Source organism: Aptenodytes patagonicus, chromosome 4 (assembly GCF_965638725.1).
Source record: "Aptenodytes patagonicus chromosome 4, bAptPat1.pri.cur, whole genome shotgun sequence".
NCBI classification, from domain to species: domain Eukaryota; kingdom Metazoa; phylum Chordata; class Aves; order Sphenisciformes; family Spheniscidae; genus Aptenodytes; species Aptenodytes patagonicus.
Genome location: NC_134952.1, coordinates 70,145,421 through 70,164,932, shown reverse-complemented (window position 1 = coordinate 70,164,932; position 19,512 = coordinate 70,145,421). Strand labels below are relative to the sequence as shown.

The 19,512-nt window shown below is 38.3% G+C and overlaps 1 protein-coding gene across 4 annotated transcripts; it reads left to right on the top strand.

Moving 5' to 3' along the window:
- The first annotated feature begins 222 nt into the window (after positions 1-222).
- Positions 223-17,677, top strand: ABCE1 (ATP binding cassette subfamily E member 1). Of its 4 annotated transcripts, none has more exons than XM_076337125.1 (18): positions 223-242; positions 6,221-6,388; positions 6,697-6,782; positions 7,317-7,414; positions 7,809-7,926; positions 9,892-10,029; positions 10,198-10,267; positions 11,392-11,488; positions 12,479-12,568; positions 13,181-13,302; positions 13,990-14,211; positions 14,700-14,759; positions 14,844-14,902; positions 15,074-15,184; positions 15,289-15,431; positions 15,521-15,643; positions 16,789-16,900; positions 17,149-17,677. In XM_076337125.1, exons 2-18 carry the CDS (start codon positions 6,286-6,288, stop codon positions 17,194-17,196), a joined length of 1,800 nt encoding a protein of 599 aa, XP_076193240.1. In that variant the 5' UTR covers positions 223-242; positions 6,221-6,285; the 3' UTR covers positions 17,197-17,677. The 4 variants fall into 4 exon arrangements, with proteins under 4 accessions (XP_076193240.1, XP_076193241.1, XP_076193239.1 ...); XM_076337126.1 differs by lacking the exon at positions 223-242 and adding an exon at positions 325-432 and having other exon boundaries at positions 14,026-14,211; XM_076337124.1 differs by lacking the exon at positions 223-242 and adding an exon at positions 325-432.
- The last annotated feature ends 1,835 nt before the right edge of the window (positions 17,678-19,512 follow it).

The window sequence follows — 19,512 nt, the reverse complement described above, 5'->3', positions numbered from 1 at the left end:
GAGCCGGTGTGGGCCGTAACGGCCCGGTTCCCCTTCACGGAGGGCCCCGGGACGAGGGTGGGGACCCGGGACAGCCGACGCCCCTCGCCGGCGGCGTCACCCGGAGATGGCGTCACCAACAACTGTCGCGTCCCCAGCGCGCGGACTGGTACCGCCCTCGGCTCGCCCCGCCCCACCTCTCCCCTTCCCTCCTCGTGGCCGGAGGCGCCACTCTCTCTCCGAACGGACGCGTTTCCTCTATGGTGAGCCTCCCTTCCTTCCCCTCTTCTCTATGGTGCGCGCCCAGGCCCCTCCCTGCGGGGGCGGCGGCCATCTTGGCCGGGTGGCGGCGGCGGGAGCACGTTGCGTGCCGGCCCGCGGGACAGCAGACGCGCTTCCCCGCTGCGGCCCGGCCGGGGAGCGGGGTCGCCTCGCTCTCTCCCCCGTCTCCCGGTAAGCGGTCTCCGACGGGGCGGGTGGGAGTATACCAGCGTTCTTGCATGGGAGGGGTAGGGAAGGGGCCCCCTCCCCCTGCCGGGAGCCGCCGGCGGCTTCCCGTGCTGCCGGCCCTGCCGCCGCCGCTGGGCTCGGGGCCTCCTCCCGCGGCGCCGGGGCCTGGGGCTCGCCCCCACCCACCACGGGAGCGGGGCCGGCCGGCCGCTCCTCGTCCGGGCCTCAGTGCCGGCTGCTCCCGGCCTGGCCCGGCAGGTGGGCCGGCTGCGCGGCAGCGCCGAGCCTCCCTGAAGTCGTTGTCCGCCTGGCTCAAAGGGAGCCGGGCCGCACGCTCCTTTGAATGGGGGACTCGCTCCCGGCGTGGGCACGGCCCGGGCAGAAGGATCGGCCCGTGTGGGGTGGGAGGCCGTCCCTTCCCTGGCTGGCAGTGCCCGCACATGCAGCTCGTCGTCTCTGGCGAGTTGTACGTCATCTTCCAGTGCTTTGCGCTTTTGTCAGCTGTCCTGTGCCTTGCAGCAGCAGCGGGGCGAAGAGAAAACGGTTCCTTCTGCGGCGGGGTTCAGCCGCAGGAATCGCTTTCGTGTGGAGACCCTGCGCCGGCTCCTCGCGTTGTGGGGGCCGCGGTCCGGGGAGGGGAGAGCCGGTATTTTTCTCCTGTGAAAGCAGGGACTTCCTCTTCTGGAGGAAAAAAAGCCACGTTTTTCCTTATTTTGGGGAAAGTTAATATCCATGTGCGTGCTTGTGTGGTGAGGAGATCAAGACTTCTTGCGGGTTTGATAAGGTAATAGGGTAAGGCTGTTTTTTACAAGGTATGTGTGAAAACAAGAAAAACTCGGCAGGGCTTTTCTCTAGGACCATGGTAGTGTTTCCTTTCTGGAATACACTTAGTTATTTCACCTCCAAGTTTCTGTGACAGTTTTCAAGTTCTAATTTAAGTTTGTCTGCTGTGGTTTCCTAAACTCTAGTCCTAAACAAGTGGTCGTGAAGTACTTCTGTAATTTTTATGTGGTAGATTAAACCCATAAATTAGCATTCTCATGCATTTCGCTTCATGTTAATAAAGATTGAGTGTTAATTAATACTGTTCAGCACCAGCTAAACACGCCCACTCGTTATGCTGCGTCAGTATACTTGACCATATGCTTTTCATGTTAACATTGTATTTATTTTCATATTCATGTCGTGCCTTATGAGTCATATAATGAGTTAAATACAGTAAGGAGATTTGGGGCTTGTTTAAACTTCTTTTTGTACATTGTCTCAGTTTCTAAAACAAATGTCAAAACCTTAAGCATAGACTAGTTCTTAACTCAGTAGATTTTGTTTGTTCTTATAGCATTTACTATTATTTCTGCTTTGACACTTACAAATGTAGTGATATGCGGTTTGAAAATCTGTTCTTTTTCTTTCATTTAAATTTTCTTTGGGTATTCTAGTTCTTAACTTTATTGTTCATGTTATGGAGTGACTGTATGTAGTCCATTAGCAGTGGATTGGGAGATAATTCTTGAGGTTAATTATTTTCAGAGGAAAGTGCAAATGCTGCTCATCCTCACATCTTTCCACAGCATTCATCTTTGAGGTCTGATGCCATGTAATTTAATAAAATGTTAATTGTTTTTCTGCAAAGTAACTAAAGTATGGCTTAATTCTGAACACAGATGTTGCCTTCACATCATTTAATTTAATTGTCTCTGGTTATGTTTCAGGCTTCATTTACTTTTTTTTTTTCCCAATGCTTCTTCATTTAAGTCTGAATAATTCAATGCAATTACAAATCCTTCTTGGTCATAATTGACTTGACTTGGTAAATTCTAATATAACTCTAATGCCTGTGAAAGAAACAAGTATTCTTAACGCAAGTACATTACACTTGTTCTACAGATTGTACATTACTGTGCCTTTTGTGACAGGTAGCACGATCTGCTTACATGCTTGTGTGTTTTTTATTTCTTCTGATGTGTTGGAGAGAGCAGCAGCTGTGTCAGAGAGCCTAAGAATGCTGACTTACAAAACATGTTGTCACAAGCATTTTATCTTATTTTTAGACATGTTTTAGTGTTTGTATTAAGTGTCATAATTGGACTTAATGGACAGCTTTTGGCTTCAATAAATGATACTGTCAAGGTTTTTAGAATTTTTTTTTTTTTTTTTTTTTGCTAGCAGTCGTTATTCCTTCTCTCATTCTTTCACCTGTGTCATCAGTCCATCATTCTGGAAAGATTTTCTGTTGTCGCTCCATCAGAATTTACTAATTCAAAATAACACTTTACTCTTGTAGTTAGTAACAAATTAATATTTTCGTACTTTGTTTTTTGTTCTATTCTTCTTGATTTGGAAAGGAGAAATACAGACATGAATTTAAATGTTTCTGAATACCAGTTTCTCCTGCCCTTAAACTGCTGACTGTACTTAACAATTACTGGTGTGCTGTATTGTAGCGTATGCATATTGTATGTGTTGCCGACCTGTGTTCAGTGTATTGTGAGTTCTGCTGTCTGCCCCTTGAAATCGGATGATCCTATTCAGTATGTTAAATGCCACCGAAGTAACTGCATATAAATATGTAACTTGAGTTCAGTCTGGTTTTGGACAGTGTTGTTTAATTTGCTGTAAATTGTCAGTTCTAGGTAGAAAATATTATTATTATTTTCTCTTGTGGACAATTATCATCGTAGACATCAGGACAGTCCTGGAAATATTGCAGAAGTGACAGAAGTCACAAATATTTTTTCTGAAAATGGTTTAAGACCACTGGAGAGTTTTGGATAAACTGACACTTCCATCATGTAGATGGGATCAGGGAGGCACGAGTGTATGTCTACATGCCAGTTCATTAGTTCTATTCCCCCCCGCCCAGTACTTTATAAACGCTTGGTGTACTTACTTCTGTGGCCCCTTCAAAACTCTTCACTACAGATGGGCATTTTCCCATATAAGTAAGTTAGAAGAAAAAAAAAAAAAAACAACTTAGGCTGGTTTATTACGTACCAGCCACGGTCTGATTCAGCAATGAGTAGTAGTGTAAACTTTAGTCTGATTATCCCACCAAGACTGGGTGGAAAGCTTGCTGAGGTAGGTGGCAAAATCTAATTGTTTCACACCATATTTGACTTGATCTTTTAGAGCAACCCCCATCCCATTCTCCTGTTTTGGTGCTTTAAGCTAAACACCAGACTGGAAGGGTGGATGGCTGAGGGGAGAGTTCGTCTGGTCTGCTATCTGTACTGCTCAGGCAGTAACCTCGAAGAGAGGTTTGGGAGGTTGGATAGGGGAGGCAAGCTCCTGACGTACGGCAGCTTTGTCTTCTAGAGCTTGCTTTTGTAACCCCTAGAAAGAGTTTACATGCTAGCTAGAGCTAAGATAACTAGCAGGGAGAGCCCTGCCTGGAAGATAGACAGTGTGGTCTGTCTGCTCAGAGTACTCAGCCACACAGGCGTTGTTGGAGAAAGGGCTGACCCAGGTTAGGTAGTTCCCTTGGGAAACCAAAGAGTGATTCACCCTCAAATACTCGTATACACTGCGAACTACAGGACTTTGATGAAAAGCACTGGGATACATTCCCAAAGAATGTATCTTTATTTGAAGCACTGACAAAATCCAGTATCTGTCTCCTAGAAAATTACCCTTACTCAAACGTCCTTACAGTTTTTAAGAATAAGACTTTCCGTTTCTTGTTTTCTTACGTAAGAAAAATGTATTAAAATGAGAATTGCAAACCCATTATTCCATGCCTGTTGGCCTGGTCTATGGATGTAATTGCAACGTTCAGCCCTACTTTGTCAATCTGGTCTGATGATACAGAACTGTAAAATCACTTTTTTTTTTTTTTTTAAATATTCAGTCATCTATTTGAAAACATCAATTATGTTATTAGGACTTTTTGGCTTAGGAAACATTAAAAGATTAAAGAAAAAAAATTGAAATACTAAAAGTAGAAACTGCCACAATAAGGTTGGCGGCATGACTAATAATTACATTCATTTATATCGCATGAAGAGTATCTTTAGAAATTAATTTAAAAATACTTTGGAAATTGAAAAGACTACCACTTTTAAAAGGAACCATTTAAAATATTCATGACTATGGTAATAATGGATTTAAAGATACAATAACATCTTCATTTCTGATCTTTGCTCCCTGTTAGATGTCAGTCTCTTCCTTTCTTTCATACTACAGTAGTACCTGTAGGATTCCTTTCAACTAAAGTTCACAGGTGGGTTTAGGGAAGGATGGAGTTCAATGTGATAAATGTGCCATACACCTATTTTATTCTTGCTTCTTTCAGGAGATCAATAGTCACAACCTTTCTTTGTATAATAGCCGTATGTAGTAAATAGTCTCTAAACCACTGCAGGATACCATAGTTTGGTGGAGCAAAGATGAACGGGACATCTAACAGAAAATACTTTCTTTAATAAGAAATGTTGGAATCGTTTTCTTGGAAGGAAGTGCATGTGCGGACTGTGTGGAAACCTGAAGTATTTCAAGACTCCTTCCCAGTTGTGTCTTTGAACTACTGATACGTATTGCATTGAATTGAAATGACTTTGAATTTGGCATCATCTGTAGGGCTGCCATCACTTTATTTAGTGGTATTGAACTGGAAATGCTTTGTACTTTGTTTGTGGTCTTTCTTTAGACCTAAAAAAAAAATACCTGTCTGTCACCTGTTATATCTTGTAAACTTCCAAGAGCCTCGTAATTCAGTTGTCTTTATTGTTCTGGAGCAGGAGTGAGTGGAGGGAGTCGTCCTTAAGTGTGTGTTGCTCATAGGAAGATAAAGTCATTACTGTTATTTTCAGTATTATGTGTGAATATGGTAAAGGAAATACAAATGCACTTAAAATACATTCCACCTTTTTTATCAAGACTTAAATTTAAAATTCTTTGCCCTTCCCTCCCTTCTGCTACAATTGTTGACGTGAATTCCCAGTACAATCCAGTGCTTGTCCATGTGCATTACTAATATCTAAGCAAGGGAAGAGACAGTTATGTAGAGGAATACAAGCAGTAATTTCACTTCTTTGAGTGCATTTATTTGTGATTTCAGGAATATTTAATCGTCTAGTACTCCAAGACTTTTTCTCTTCTAAAAATAAAGTAATTTTATAAGGAATCTTGCTTACTTTTTGGAATATATTATAGTCATTGATACCGTATTAGGAAATGCAGAATGTAAGCGTAGGTATTAAAATACTAAGGAAGCTCAAGGTAAAAGTATCAAACATCATCATGTATGTCTGCTCACGTTGCCTGGATTGCTTTTCTGTATTCAACTACAAATTTTCACTTTGAAAACTGGTTTAAATTTACAGTATTTTAATCATTTAATATAGACTACTGGCATACAGTTTGCAAAATGAATATTATAATCAGATTCTTGGAGTAATAGTTGTAGTCACAATTTGAACAAGGTTACTTTACACAAGGCAGCTTGTGAAACTGAAATTTGCAGCAGTATAGATTCTTCTGTTCATACTACAACATGCTTTTCTTGGAAGGAAATACATTCTCAGATATCATCACAGCTTTATTTTACAGTGGAGAAATAGTAATGGAATGGAAAGCTGATGTTAAAGATTTGTGCAGTTACTTACACATCAGTACCCTTACTACTTGTATCTGAGACTTTGCCCTGTTTGCCATCTTGCTTAAAAGAGGAAAAAATCAAATAATTTTGCTTTTTTCATCTCTGAACTCTGCTAGTAATAACTTCAGATATGTATGTTCTTCGCTGTGCTGTCAGTAATTATGTTCTCTTTCGGATTTTTTTTTTTTCCTTAAGATCTGGAAGACTCCCACTACTCCTCTTCATAATTGGTGTATGTGTTTAAGCCTAAATTGTGCATTATGGCAGACAAATTAACAAGAATTGCTATTGTCAACTATGACAAGTGTAAGCCAAAGAAATGCCGTCAAGAATGCAAGAAGAGTTGTCCTGTGGTTCGAATGGGTAAGAGATGTAATTTAACAAAGTACTTAAGCAATTGGAGAAGCTTTAAATAATGTTCTACTAGAAGGAGCTAGTTTTTTATAATTGTTAGTTTTTTATCATTCATGCTTCGTTTCCTAAAGCCTTTAGAAGTATCGCTGAAAGCATGAACAGTTCATAGTAATAATGCCACTTTTCAGGTCTTCAGATGATCTGAAGCTTCAGTGAACGTTAATCAGTTACATGTTCCTCTGTGGAATTTAGTGGTACTGGCAAGAATTCTGATTCATCAGAAACTTTCCTGAGTTAATCTTATTCTTTTTCACCAGGAAAACTTTGCATAGAAGTTACATCACAGAGCAAAATAGCATGGATCTCAGAAACACTTTGTATTGGTTGTGGTATTTGCATCAAGGTAAAAGTTAGGCTGCTTTATTTAAAGTGATAAAATTTCCTTACTATGCTGTTACATTTAGTAATGCATACTGTAACTTCAGAAAGCAATTTTGTTTCCCTCAATAATCAGACCTTGTTAACTGTTATTGTTTATAGAAAGTGAAGTACCATGTCAGTTTACTGAACTGGTTGGGTTGCAGGGTGTGAGTTGTAACTTTTTGTTTGTGGCTTTGTTTTTGTTTGATTTTGTTTGGGTTTGTTTGTGGTGATAGACACCTAGCAGTAGAAAGATGTTTTTGTAAAAGAGCTGGCAAATACAGGCAGTGTGCCTTATTTGTATTGTAGACTGACAGTCTAAATTGCGAGCTGTTTAATTTGAAAAATGTGGTATAGAACTTCTTTGGGAAGTTGACTATGTAAATGAAAGTGAAGTAATTTGGTAGAAGTTCTTTTAAAAATATTTAAGTGCACAGCGGGTACAGTACAGAACATAGCATTTTGTTAATAAATTGTTTGTGTGCACTAGTAACCTATAAATTTATTTCAATTACAGAAATGTCCTTTTGCAGCCTTGTCAATTGTTAACTTACCTAGCAACCTGGAGAAAGAAACAACACACAGATATTGTGCCAATGCCTTCAAACTTCACAGGTATTTTATTTTTCAAATCAATGTAAAAGAGACAAAAAATTCAAGTTTTTGATAGTCTAAACATAGCGCACATCAAGGTGTTCTTGGTTATTACCTCAGTAGCTTCCTTTTTGAATGTTAATTACTTTTTTCTTATTAAAAAGTATTATAATGAAATAAAATTTTAGTGCTCATTTTACAGAGCGCCTGTTTAAAGACCAGACTGCTTTTAAGTCTTTCTATGATCTTCTATTTTTAAGGAATATTGATTTAATTTGAATTATATATTGGCAAGTTAACAAAGTAGGCTGAAATAATCAGAAAGTCTGAAAACAGGTTGCAACATTTACTTTACCACCAAATGTTGGTGTCTGATGGCATTAACATAATCCAAAGTTATTGATGTTGTGTACAGGCTGCCTATCCCTCGTCCAGGTGAAGTACTGGGATTGGTTGGAACCAATGGTATTGGAAAATCAACCGCCTTGAAAATTTTAGCAGGAAAACAGAAGCCAAATCTTGGAAAATATGATGTATGTATCGGCAATAAAATAGAGTTGGCATTATAGCTGTGGTTGTATTTTTTTCACTGAATTTTCGTATCTGTCAACGCAACAGAATTTGTGATGACATTGGCACTTTCCCTATTAACAGCCAGTGACCTACTCCACACAGAAACAATAGTAGAAGGATGTTGTTAACAAAGGCTTTTTTGCAAATTCTGTATATCTTTCAAGAAAGATGAGGATACTAATTATAATTGTAACTCACTAAAGATAAATATCAGAGGTAGGTTTCTGTCTTTAAGTCACACTTAAGGGGTTTTTTTTATACCAGTCTTTAAAAATGTCAGCTTTTTTTCCCTGCACAATTTACCTGTTCCCCATCAAGGGATTTAAGTAGCTCAAGTTTTGGAGTTTCTTCTAAGTTCAACATGGTTTTTATCTGAACAGCTCTAGTGTCTGAGCGCTTACCATGTATCCTTATGATCTTTTAGGCTTTTTTGTCTTTGATTCTTTTGAAGATGATCTCTTAAAATATGTCGTTATCATAAGTTGTTGTTGAAGATATTTCCCACTGTACACTCTTAATACTGAGTTCTGAAAATCCTTAGTTTCTTCATGTTGCTAGATACTCAGAAATTTTGATAGTATTTTTTGAGAACCAGACATAGAACAACTTGTAATCTGCTGGTCTTCATGGGAGATCGTAATCCATTTTCCTATGTATTTACACTAAGTCAAACTGTGCAGCCAGCCAGTGAAATAATTTACAGGGGTTTGTTTACCTAGCACTACTCCAAAGAATGAATATTATTAGAGAAAAGACATAGTAACTATTGTGACTCTTCTTATCAGACAGTATTTCAGTTATCACCTTCTCGCCTTCAAATTACATGGTGACAATTGAATTGTGATGCTCACTTTTGTCCTTCAAGAAGGACTTGTAGGAACAAGTGTGTTCAAACTTTCTTCATCAGTTTCTTTACTTGAAAATTGTAACGGTTTAATAAATTATTCATTTCATGGCTGCCACTTAAAACTACAAAGAAATAACCATTCCCCAGCTACATTTTCCATTCTCTTTCAAGTTTGGTTTATATTATTTTGTGGACTTCTTGTTTCAGGTGGTAGTATTGCAGAAATAGCAAAACTTTTGACTTTCTGAATGTGTACTTAATTGAATTACCATGCTTCCAAAATCAGACTTTCCTGTGAAGAACCAAATCATTATGACCACAGAAACACGTGGTATGAATTGAATCTTCCATGTTGCTTCTGCTCTAAAACTTATGAACCATTTCCTCTGTGTATTTGCTTGGTTTGGAAATACGGCTGTGTTGCTCTTGTTTCCGTACTGTTTACCATCAAAATAATTAACTCGGCACCATTCAGAGTAGTACGCTGTGTAAAAAGAAACTGTACGAGTTGGGACTTTTTCCTGGGTGATTGCTCTGAACAGTTCCTTTTTTTTTTTTGTCATTTTTCTTTGTGTTCTCCTTCTGTTTCCTTGGAAATCTTTGCTAGAAGCAGAGAAAATGACCAATTTTTTTTGTGCAAGTTGATTTTATCAGTCCAACCCTTTTCCTTTGTATTAGCTGGATCAGATAGTTAATAAGTGCAGTTACACTAATCCATGCTATCGTTTTCCCCATGAAGTAGTTTCACTCGTAGCTTCTTAACTGTCTAAGGACAGTTTTGGATGTCCTAGGTGCAAATTTAAAATGCTTTTTCTTGAAAGGGCTAGTGACACCTGGAAAAAAAAATCTGAACTTCTGCCCTCCATTTTGCAATTTTATAATTTTTCTTTTTTTTTTTTTTTTAATGGAAACTTTGCAGAGGCAACATAACAGTTTGGTAACTAGCTTTTATCCAGGCTGTTTTTTAAATCTTGCAAGCATATTCTATTTGCTGTATTGATCGGAATTTTAAAATTAGATATTTTTTATGATGTTTTTAGAATGGTATAAATAGACACGGGCTTTAATTTTGTCACAGGATCCACCTGACTGGCAAGAAATTTTGACTTATTTCCGAGGATCTGAATTACAAAATTATTTTACGAAGATCCTGGAAGATGACCTGAAAGCTATCATTAAACCTCAGTACGTGGACCAGATCCCTAAAGCTGCAAAGGTGAGAAATTTCAGGAGCTAATAGAAAGCTGGGAGCTTCTCCTGTAATACTTCTCTTGTGTTTAAAGATTTTATTTAGCAGCATAATTCAATGTCAAAAATCCACTACTGTCTGAAATTTTTAATGTTGAAATAATGTTGTGGGGTTTCTTTATTATTTATCATGCAGGGAACAGTGGGATCAATCCTGGATAGGAAGGATGAAACTAAGACACAAACTGTTGTATGTCAGCAGCTTGGTAAGTAATTTTGTAAAGTCAAACTTGAAAGCATTTGAGAAATTCATATTTACTGAAAAAATAAAGTTACTACTAATGTGATAGTAGATTTAAATTATATCGATTAAAAAAAAAAAGTAAAGATGCTTTAGTTTAAAGCCTAGGGCTTGCTGTAAGCATATCTGAACCAATGCAAATAATACTTTCTAGTGGCAAAGGCAAACTAATAGATACATGCTAGTTAACAGAATCTAATGCAGTTTCTGTTTAATGGTAGAAAGTATTTATTTTTAAATCTGGAAAAATTCCAGTTACCATCTGCTGCTCTTGCTTGCTTACAACTCTGGCAAAACCTAAGCATCCCCTCTTGTGAGAACCATTGCATATAGAAAAGACTATGCAAGTACAAAAAAACCTTCCCCGTCCCGTCCGTGTCCCCCCCCTCCACTGTATATAGATAATTATAATGGGATTAATACTGACTTCTGAGAATAATGCCATTAATAAGAACATCTGCATAGTCCAGCCCTGGTAATTTTTTTGTAGGTGTTTTGAATTCAGTTGTTACTAAATTTAGGTGTTAATTTAGGTGTTGCTAAATTGACAACAGGGTTCTTTGTGGTAGATCTGGGTGGTAAAGGTGGGGCTGCATTGTGCCACCAAGAGCGTGGTCTGAGTCCCACTTAACTTACTAGCGAAACAGTATATTTGTGAAATTTGCTGTTCATAAAGCTGATGAGAAAATACTGTCTTCACCCATTTGCTGTAACGTTTGGGGGACTAGATTTTCCTGAAAATCAGAACTCTTCAGCCAGCTCTAACAAGAAACACTTTTAAAACTGGTATAGTTTCTTTTTAGGGCCAGAAGTCTTTACCAAATGCGTGGTGGAAGAACAAATAGAAATGTAATCCTTCTGCATGATAAGAAGCAGCCATACAAATTAATCAGCTAATGCTGCAGAGAAGCCATAACTTGCTGTGACTTACAAACAGCATTATGATGCTTCTATATAAACTGAACGCTTATTTTACTTGTTTTTTCCTCTGTGTAGGATGTCTGCTGTGATTATACATGTTTCTGTAGGTAATAAATATGAATTGTTGTGTTGATTGTAACATATCTAAAATTAACCACTTATTTGCAGACTTAACCCATCTGAAAGAAAGAAATGTTGAGGACCTTTCAGGAGGAGAACTTCAGAGATTTGCTTGTGCAGTTGTTTGCATTCAGAAGGCTGATATGTATGTTTAATTTACTTCTGTTACACACTGCTTCTAATAATCTGTCTCAGAATATGGTTCTCTAATTTACATTTATTGTTAGAAATAATACTTTTGTTTGAAGTATTTAAATAAAAGGATTTAAAAAAAAAAAAATGGTTTTACCAACTCAGCAGCTGAGATCCATATTTACTCCATATATAATCTCTGGGTTTTTCATGCTTTAATTCATCTGACTGGAAATAGCTAATTTCAGAGGCCAGTGTTAAATTTCAGCATCACACCTTCATACCCTTTCCTTAATCCCACATAAATGTATCCTGTTTGACAGCATACCTCATTTAGCCTCTCTGCATAAGAAATGGACAGATGCTTCCCCACCTTTGGGAACTTGTGTCCCTCTTCTCCTGTCTTGCAACCAGGAAATTACTGTCTAGTCTATGCTGTTTCCTGACTCCTTGGCACCAAGAAAGCGAGATCAGCAGGGTTATGGGGGTTTGGGGTTTTTTGGTTTTTTCTGATTTTTAAAATTTTTTTTTTGTTTGGGTTGTGGTAGTTTTGTTTGGCTGAGGTTTTTTTGGTTGGTGCAGGTTTTGGGTGGGTTTTCTTGTTTGTTTTGTTGTTTTGTTTTTCTCTTTTTTGGAAGATGTCCTTCTTCCAGTCTCCTAAAGTATTTTTGCACTTTTCAGTTGATGTTAAATTTAAGCTGAATCAGAACTGAGTGCATGGGATTCCTAACTGATTGCTGATTTCTCGTAACATTTCGTAACTTTGTCAGAGCTTTTGGCAAAGTAATACTTAACTCAAACTGTTTAACAATTTCACGTGACAGTCATCAGAGATTCAAGGCAGGTGTCAGTACATAATTCTCTTTTTTTTTGTCTCTCTTTCTCAATATAAATAATAGTAGTTTTTTATTTCTGTGTATTTAATGGTTGAAATGTTAGTATTAGTTTTGAATATGTGGAAAGCTTGCATTCACTAAGACTTCATTCTTTCTTTTGGGGCTAGCTTCATGTTTGATGAACCTTCTAGCTACCTAGATGTCAAGCAGCGCTTGAAGGCTGCCATTACTATTCGATCCTTAATAAACCCTGACAGGTAAATACAAACTTTAAATGTTTTGCTAGACTGTAATTATGTGACTGTGACTGTTTACAGTGGGAAGAAACATCCAGTCCATCTCCCTAGAAGTGCTGACTTCTCAGTATGGTACACTAATAGATGTTTGAAATATTCTAAGTCAGTAATATTCTATACCTTTGCATTTTGGAAACTTATTTCCTGTAGTTTCTGTACTATTTCAGCATTTTGTAATAAGGATGTGAAAATACAGGTGGTTATTTTTCACCTGAATATTGCTGTTCCATTCCTTTCTCACAAAGATTTTTTTTTTCTCTTCTTAAAATGTGCTAAGTATTTTTCGCTCCAGTCAATCAATATCCTTCCACTTACTGTACATAAAGAAGCTGCCAGTCTACACTGAAGATGGACTTTCAACTTGTCATTCACAATGCCTGTTTATTGGACAGTTTAAAAAAAAAAATGCTTATCAGAGATTTGAACTCTGACCTTATTTAGTATAAAGCTAAGAAACCATATTAAATGAAAATCATGTTGATAGCTTTTGCTTATGCAAGACTAGAGTAAGAAAGAAAGAAAAAATGTTTTGTATTGAGGTGTAAAAGCATCTCTTCTGGCTCTGTTTTTCAGGTACATTATTGTTGTAGAGCATGATCTAAGTGTGTTAGATTATCTCTCCGACTTTATCTGCTGCCTGTATGGTGTGCCAAGCGCTTATGGTGTTGTTACTATGCCTTTCAGCGTAAGAGAAGGTAATTCTTGCCATATTTCTCTTTTTAAACATACCACAAAAATCCTATGGAAGAAAAAAAAGGTACCAAAATGCTAGTTGTCTCTTATGTGAACATGTCGTCTTCCTGTTACAGTTCAGTAACTAAAAAAACTACTGGTTTATTTTGCACAGAATTTCTGTTTTACATGATCCTAAACTTGTAAGTCAACCCAGAAGTCTTAATTATGAAATGCCCTTTGTCTCTTGCTATGGACATAATTTTGATACTTGCAGGTGTTTTTAAACAGTGGAGTTACACAAAAGACCCTATAAATAGTAGAGAAAGGGCAGGAGACAGTTTGCACAGTACAGAGGTATGTAGTGTTCAACTGAATTGACCGCACTTGTAGCACTGAGATTCAGTTATAACTGGTTTTGTGAGAATGGGTCCAAGAGCAGTAGTTTCTTTAAACCCTACACACATTACTCATACTGGGTTTTCAGGAAGAGCTTCTATAGCCTTTCTGTAATTTCAGTAAGATTTGTCTTCATTTGATTTGCGTAACGTACACACTTTCAAACAGGAGGTTTTGTGGCCTCTTTTAACATGCCATTGAAAATCCAACATTCTCCTTAACTGACTAGAATTTACAGCCAAGAATTGCAATTCATCTTGTCTTGCTTTGTTGTAGACCTTTTTTAATGATCTTTTTTCCTCCCTTCGTAGGCATAAACATTTTCTTAGATGGCTATGTTCCAACAGAAAATCTAAGGTTTCGAGATGCATCTCTGGTCTTTAAAGTGGCTGAGACGGCTAATGAAGAAGAGGTTAAAAAGATGTGTATGTACAAATATCCAGGAATGAAAAAAAAGATGGGAGAATTTGAACTATCCATAGTAGCTGGAGAATTCACTGATTCTGAAATTATGGTGATGTTAGGGGAAAACGGTAAGCGCAATTCTTGCTGGAAACTGCTTCTACAGCCCTAAATATGCTCCTGAAGCCCTTTTTCAGTCTGGGAGCCAGGCTTCAAAATGACTGGTTTTGAGTCAGGTTGAACTGCTTGTTTCCTAGTGAAGATGTCACGCCACGAGCTTGCTCTCTAAATAGCAGGAACTTGAAGTTACTGAATGTTAATGATGCCATTGTGTTTGTCTGTGACCCCATTTTAAGAACTGAGATTGGCAGGATGATGATTGACCTGGTGAGCTTGGCCCCAAGTCTAGACTATTGTAGCTTTAGAGGTCTCTTCCATTTGAAAAAGCAAGTAATAGCAAGTGCTGCTTGCTGGCAGTGAATGTAGGAATTCTCAAAGCGGTCTAATTTTAAAATGTATTCTTTATTAAGTCTGTATTTTTTTGTATCAGTGACTTAATTGTTAGAGGTCTAAGTTACTAAAAAGTCTGAAGTCATATGTAACTTGCATTTTATTTTAGGAACGGGCAAAACTACGTTTATCCGAATGCTTGCAGGAAGACTTACGCCTGATGAAGGAGGTAGCGCTTAATGCCTTAGTTGAAACCTATTTTGAAGATACTGGAAAGGCTCTTGTTTTCACTATAAATTTTATCTTTTTACAGGTGAGGTCCCGGTTCTAAATGTCAGCTACAAACCACAGAAGATCAGTCCTAAATCTACAGTACGTTTAAGCCTTAGTTATTAAGTATTGTGTTTGCTACAAAAAGCATGTTCGTAGTACACAGGTAGAATTTCTTTATGCCCAGAACAAAAAGCTCTATTAATTCTGTTTCTCCTTGTTTTCTTGTGGTGTGGTACATAAAACTGAGTGGCAACATTTTTCTTCTAATAGGGGAGTGTCCGTCAGCTGCTGCATGAGAAGATCAGAGATGCCTATACACACCCCCAGTTTGTAACTGATGTAATGAAACCTCTTCAAATAGAAAACATCATTGACCAGGAGGTATTAATTGCCTGAGACAATATCCTAACTTTTCTTCTTTAATTCTCTACCTGTACCTGAACTAAATACGGCCTTATTTCCCCCCCCTCCCTCCGCCCCAATAGGTTCAAACATTGTCTGGTGGCGAGTTGCAGCGCGTTGCATTAGCTCTTTGTCTTGGTAAACCTGCAGATGTCTACCTAATTGATGAACCTTCAGCATATTTGGACTCTGAACAACGTCTAATGGCTGCAAGAGTCATTAAACGGTAAAGTATACACAATGGGAAGAAGAACTGAAATTTTCAGTAGTTTTACAGTAAGTTTACATTCAGCTCTTTTTTAATTTCTATTTCAGTTTCATTCTCCATGCTAAAAAAACAGCTTTTGTGGTAGAACATGATTTTATCATGGCTACATATCTTGCTGATCGTGTGATTGTTTTTGATGGCATTCCTTCCAAGAACACACTTGCGAACAGGTAAGAGACTCGTTTGGATTAGTAAGCAAGATAAAGGAGGACAACGTAGAAATAAATTGTTTATCAGAAGCATCAACAAAAATAAGGAGGTGAAGCATGCCTGCCTATGGAAATTTAAGCTGCATTTAAAGTGATCCAAGAGTGTCCTGAGGGTTCTGGCTTTTGTTTTGAAGTGAGGAAAAGAAAATGGGATTGACCCACTCCTGGAGGCTGCCTATAGACACAGAGTTGGGGCACAGTTGGAGAATGTAACCAAGCCCTCAAAAACATCAGCTCCTGGCTTAAAGTAGCGTTAAGCAACTGCACACCAATTAAATTACAATCAGAGGAGAACAAATAAGTGGCATCGATTGTAAGGAATGAAAAAAAGGACCAATTGTAAACTATGCTTAGGAAAATAACTTTCAGATGTGTTAAAAGCAAGCAGGGTACTAGGGGTACATCTGCATGCAAATCTTGTGAAGTGCAAGTCTTGACAGCAACATATAATGTACACTACCTATGAGTTTTACTCTTTCAAAGCTGTCCCTTTCGATATGTCTACTTCTGTTCCTGTAAGTAATTTCATGTAAATTACAGAGACTTTGATGAGCAAACTTATTAGAAGCCAGGCTTTTAGAACAGTGTAATTACCAAGTACTTAACGCGAGCCAGATGAAGTAAACACATTGATCTAGCAGTGTGTTTACGACACGCTGCTAGCCTGGTTTTGATGGTATTCCTTCTAAGAACACGGTTTGAATTAAAAAAAATCATGATCACATAACTGTTTCTCAGCATCAGTATATGCTACGATCTTCGTTATGTCTTGCTAATAGTGCAACTGTTTTTTTCTTTGAATTTAAAGAACTAAAGTGTGCCAGCAGGTGCACACGTGTGGATACAAAGTAAAAAGAATGTAAAGGCAGCAGTCTGAAGACTTGTAGTGCCATGCCGAGATACTGCTGGAAGATGAGAGTAGTAGTTATGACTTCTTCTCTGAGATGTGATTTGACTGAAAATGCAGCATAGCCTGGTATGTCAGATACAGCTCAGGCTTGCGTTACCAGACCTGGATGAGCTCAGGATGGAGATCAAAGCTGCCTGTAATCTGCATAGTATAGAACTTCTGAAAATTTAGCTGGAATGTTCTTCTCTCTTAACAGTCCACAGACTCTTTTGGCTGGAATGAATAAGTTTTTATCTCAGCTTGAAATCACTTTTAGAAGAGACCCCAATAATTACAGACCAAGAATAAACAAACTCAATTCAATCAAGGTAAGAGAGAAGCACCTTTACAGTAAAGAAGCCATGACTGTTTAATGCGAAGCCAGGTTTTAAAGCGAGGAACAAAATGAACACTAACCTGGTAGTTTTGCTGTGCTGGAGAACAGCACGTGAAATGAGTAGTGAGAGTAATCAGGAAAGTAATCAGAAAAGAGTTTAGATAAGGGGTTTTATTTCAGCTACGTTCAAGTCTGCCAAAGGCTACTTCAAGTAACATTGACCTTTTTTCTCTTCCCAAGGATGTGGAACAAAAGAAGAGCGGAAACTACTTTTTCCTGGATGACTAAATATTGAATCTGAGCATCTTTGTAACTGGCGTCTAGAAATGCATATTGGAATTAAACATTTGTGGATGAGAAGGCTCAATCAGGTTTTAGAACACTTAATCTTTTGGAGCTTAAAATCTCTTGCTGCGTGTAACATCTGAGACCAGTAGCAGTGTAAATCCTAGTCCGAGTAAAACTGCCACTTTCTATATTTTGGTGACACAGCCCTATTTTCAGTGTAATAATTTCAAAATAGACCACCTTGAAATTGTGCAAATGAGTCTCCTGATTTTTCAAAATTGAAGGGAGGTTTTCAATCCAATATATCCTACTCATGTACCAAGTACTGACTGCACTTCCTCATTTTAAAAAGCTTTGAAGCTGTTTTCTGTGTAAGAGGGAAGCTTACCAACAATGTCAAGCTACAGACGTGACTCCTATTTTAAAAAGGTTGAATCTCTCTGGATGAGGGTTTCGTAAATAAATATCCTCCTAACTTTCATCTCTTCTGTGACACAGTCCAATTCTTGAATTGCTAATTCAAAAGTGTGTATATTTATATCATGTTGTCACGCACACCTTTTCTCACACTATAGAAAAGAACGCACAAAAGATGGAGTACAAGCAATATAAAGGAAGATACCGACACCTCTTTTAGTCATCTGTCCCTGTGCATCCTCTCAGACCTAGTTACAGGAGAATAATCAGTTAAATAAAGTCTTAAAGAAAAGACTGAAATCCTTTCAATCTTCTGTAACTTAAACCTACATAATGAAGAAAGGTTAATGGCTGTTTTTTCCAACTCACTCCTCCATCTGTAAGTGTGGGCACCTGCCATCTCTCCATGGAAAGATTAAGTTTTTACAAGGGTAAGATGCAAGAATTATTTTTGCCAAAAGCTTTGATCCTTACTATAGACAAAAATGAAGGTAAATGAAAAATAATAGCTTGTCAAAAATCAATTTCCGTATCAAGTAAGGTCCTTCAGGGAGACAGGGGGAAAAGTGCCTATATTTGAGGGTTCCTACTTACTTGTCTAAGTACGTTTTCCAGACATGTAAAAATAACTTTCAGCTATATATCTTAAAAGGAAGGGTATTTTCCATGCAGCAGTGGTCTGTTCTGCCTTCACTGGCATGTGAAAAATGTTACGAGAGATAAAAGAAAACATGGTTTTCTTCTTTATTTACATTTTTGCCTCATAAGCTACAGGAAAAGGCAGTGGTTTGTCTTTTTTTTTTTAAGCCATTATGTGTGTTAGTAACTTGGATATTTTATAACTTTGGCAGTATCAGGTGTTTTATACACTCTCTCTGTCTAACCGACAATAGAAATCCATCTGTATTTTGCCAGCAGAGGTACCTCCATGAAGAAGTACAGGTAATGAATACAGCCTTACACCACCACCACTGTGTGTTTAGACAAAAACTTCCAAAGGCTAACTAAAGCTTACAGTTAAGTCATGCGGGTGAGCATGAATCCCTCTGGACTTGAGTTCTGCATCTTCTCTTCATCAGTCCTAATTAGGGTAAGGTAAAGATGTGGTTTAGCAAATACCTGAAGCTGCATATCTCAGTCCATTGCATGCTAAATATTACATATAGTCCCCTATAAGCAGTGGGATCCTGCAACCTAAAACATCTTGCCCCGGGTAAAGGGTTTGGCCAATCACTCTACAAGTCTTCTAGCAAAAAACAGAGGAAACCATACTTCCTTCACTGTTGGTAAAGTTGGAGAAAATACTACATCTGCACATTTCAGTCCTTAACTGTCCTAGAGTTGCAAGGCAGGGCACAGGCCCAGCTTAAATACTTTAAGGCAATTTTTAAGAGTAAATTCTAAAAGCACAGCCCTACCAGTTGCGGCCATACCTATGTTTTCCATTGTTTCCCAAGAAGTTTCTGTAGAAAGTGTACTACCTTTGTTCTTGCAACAAACCTTGTGATTAAATGCCTGCTGTAGTACTGAATGATTATTTCAGTGACTGCTGGACGCATCTGGGCTACAGCTGGAGTTACATTTTAGAACCCCCCAGGAGAGATGACAAGAAGCCCCTTTTAAGTCTTTGTAAGTAGCAGAGGTAAACAGAGGACCACAACGGTATCAACTCTTACTGCTTGCTTAGTTCTCAACCTGAAAAACCGAAGATTTCCATTCAGAAATGTATTCAGGATTTCAGAAGAGGCAAAGTATTTAGATTAAAAAACCCGCAGCACAAAACCACTACCATCTGGAATAAGAACCAGAAATCCCGTTTACATCCCCTTTTAGTTTGCAGCTTGCCTACGTATTAACTAATTGTTTGTAGTTCTGCCGCTGTCTACAAGGGGCTCTATC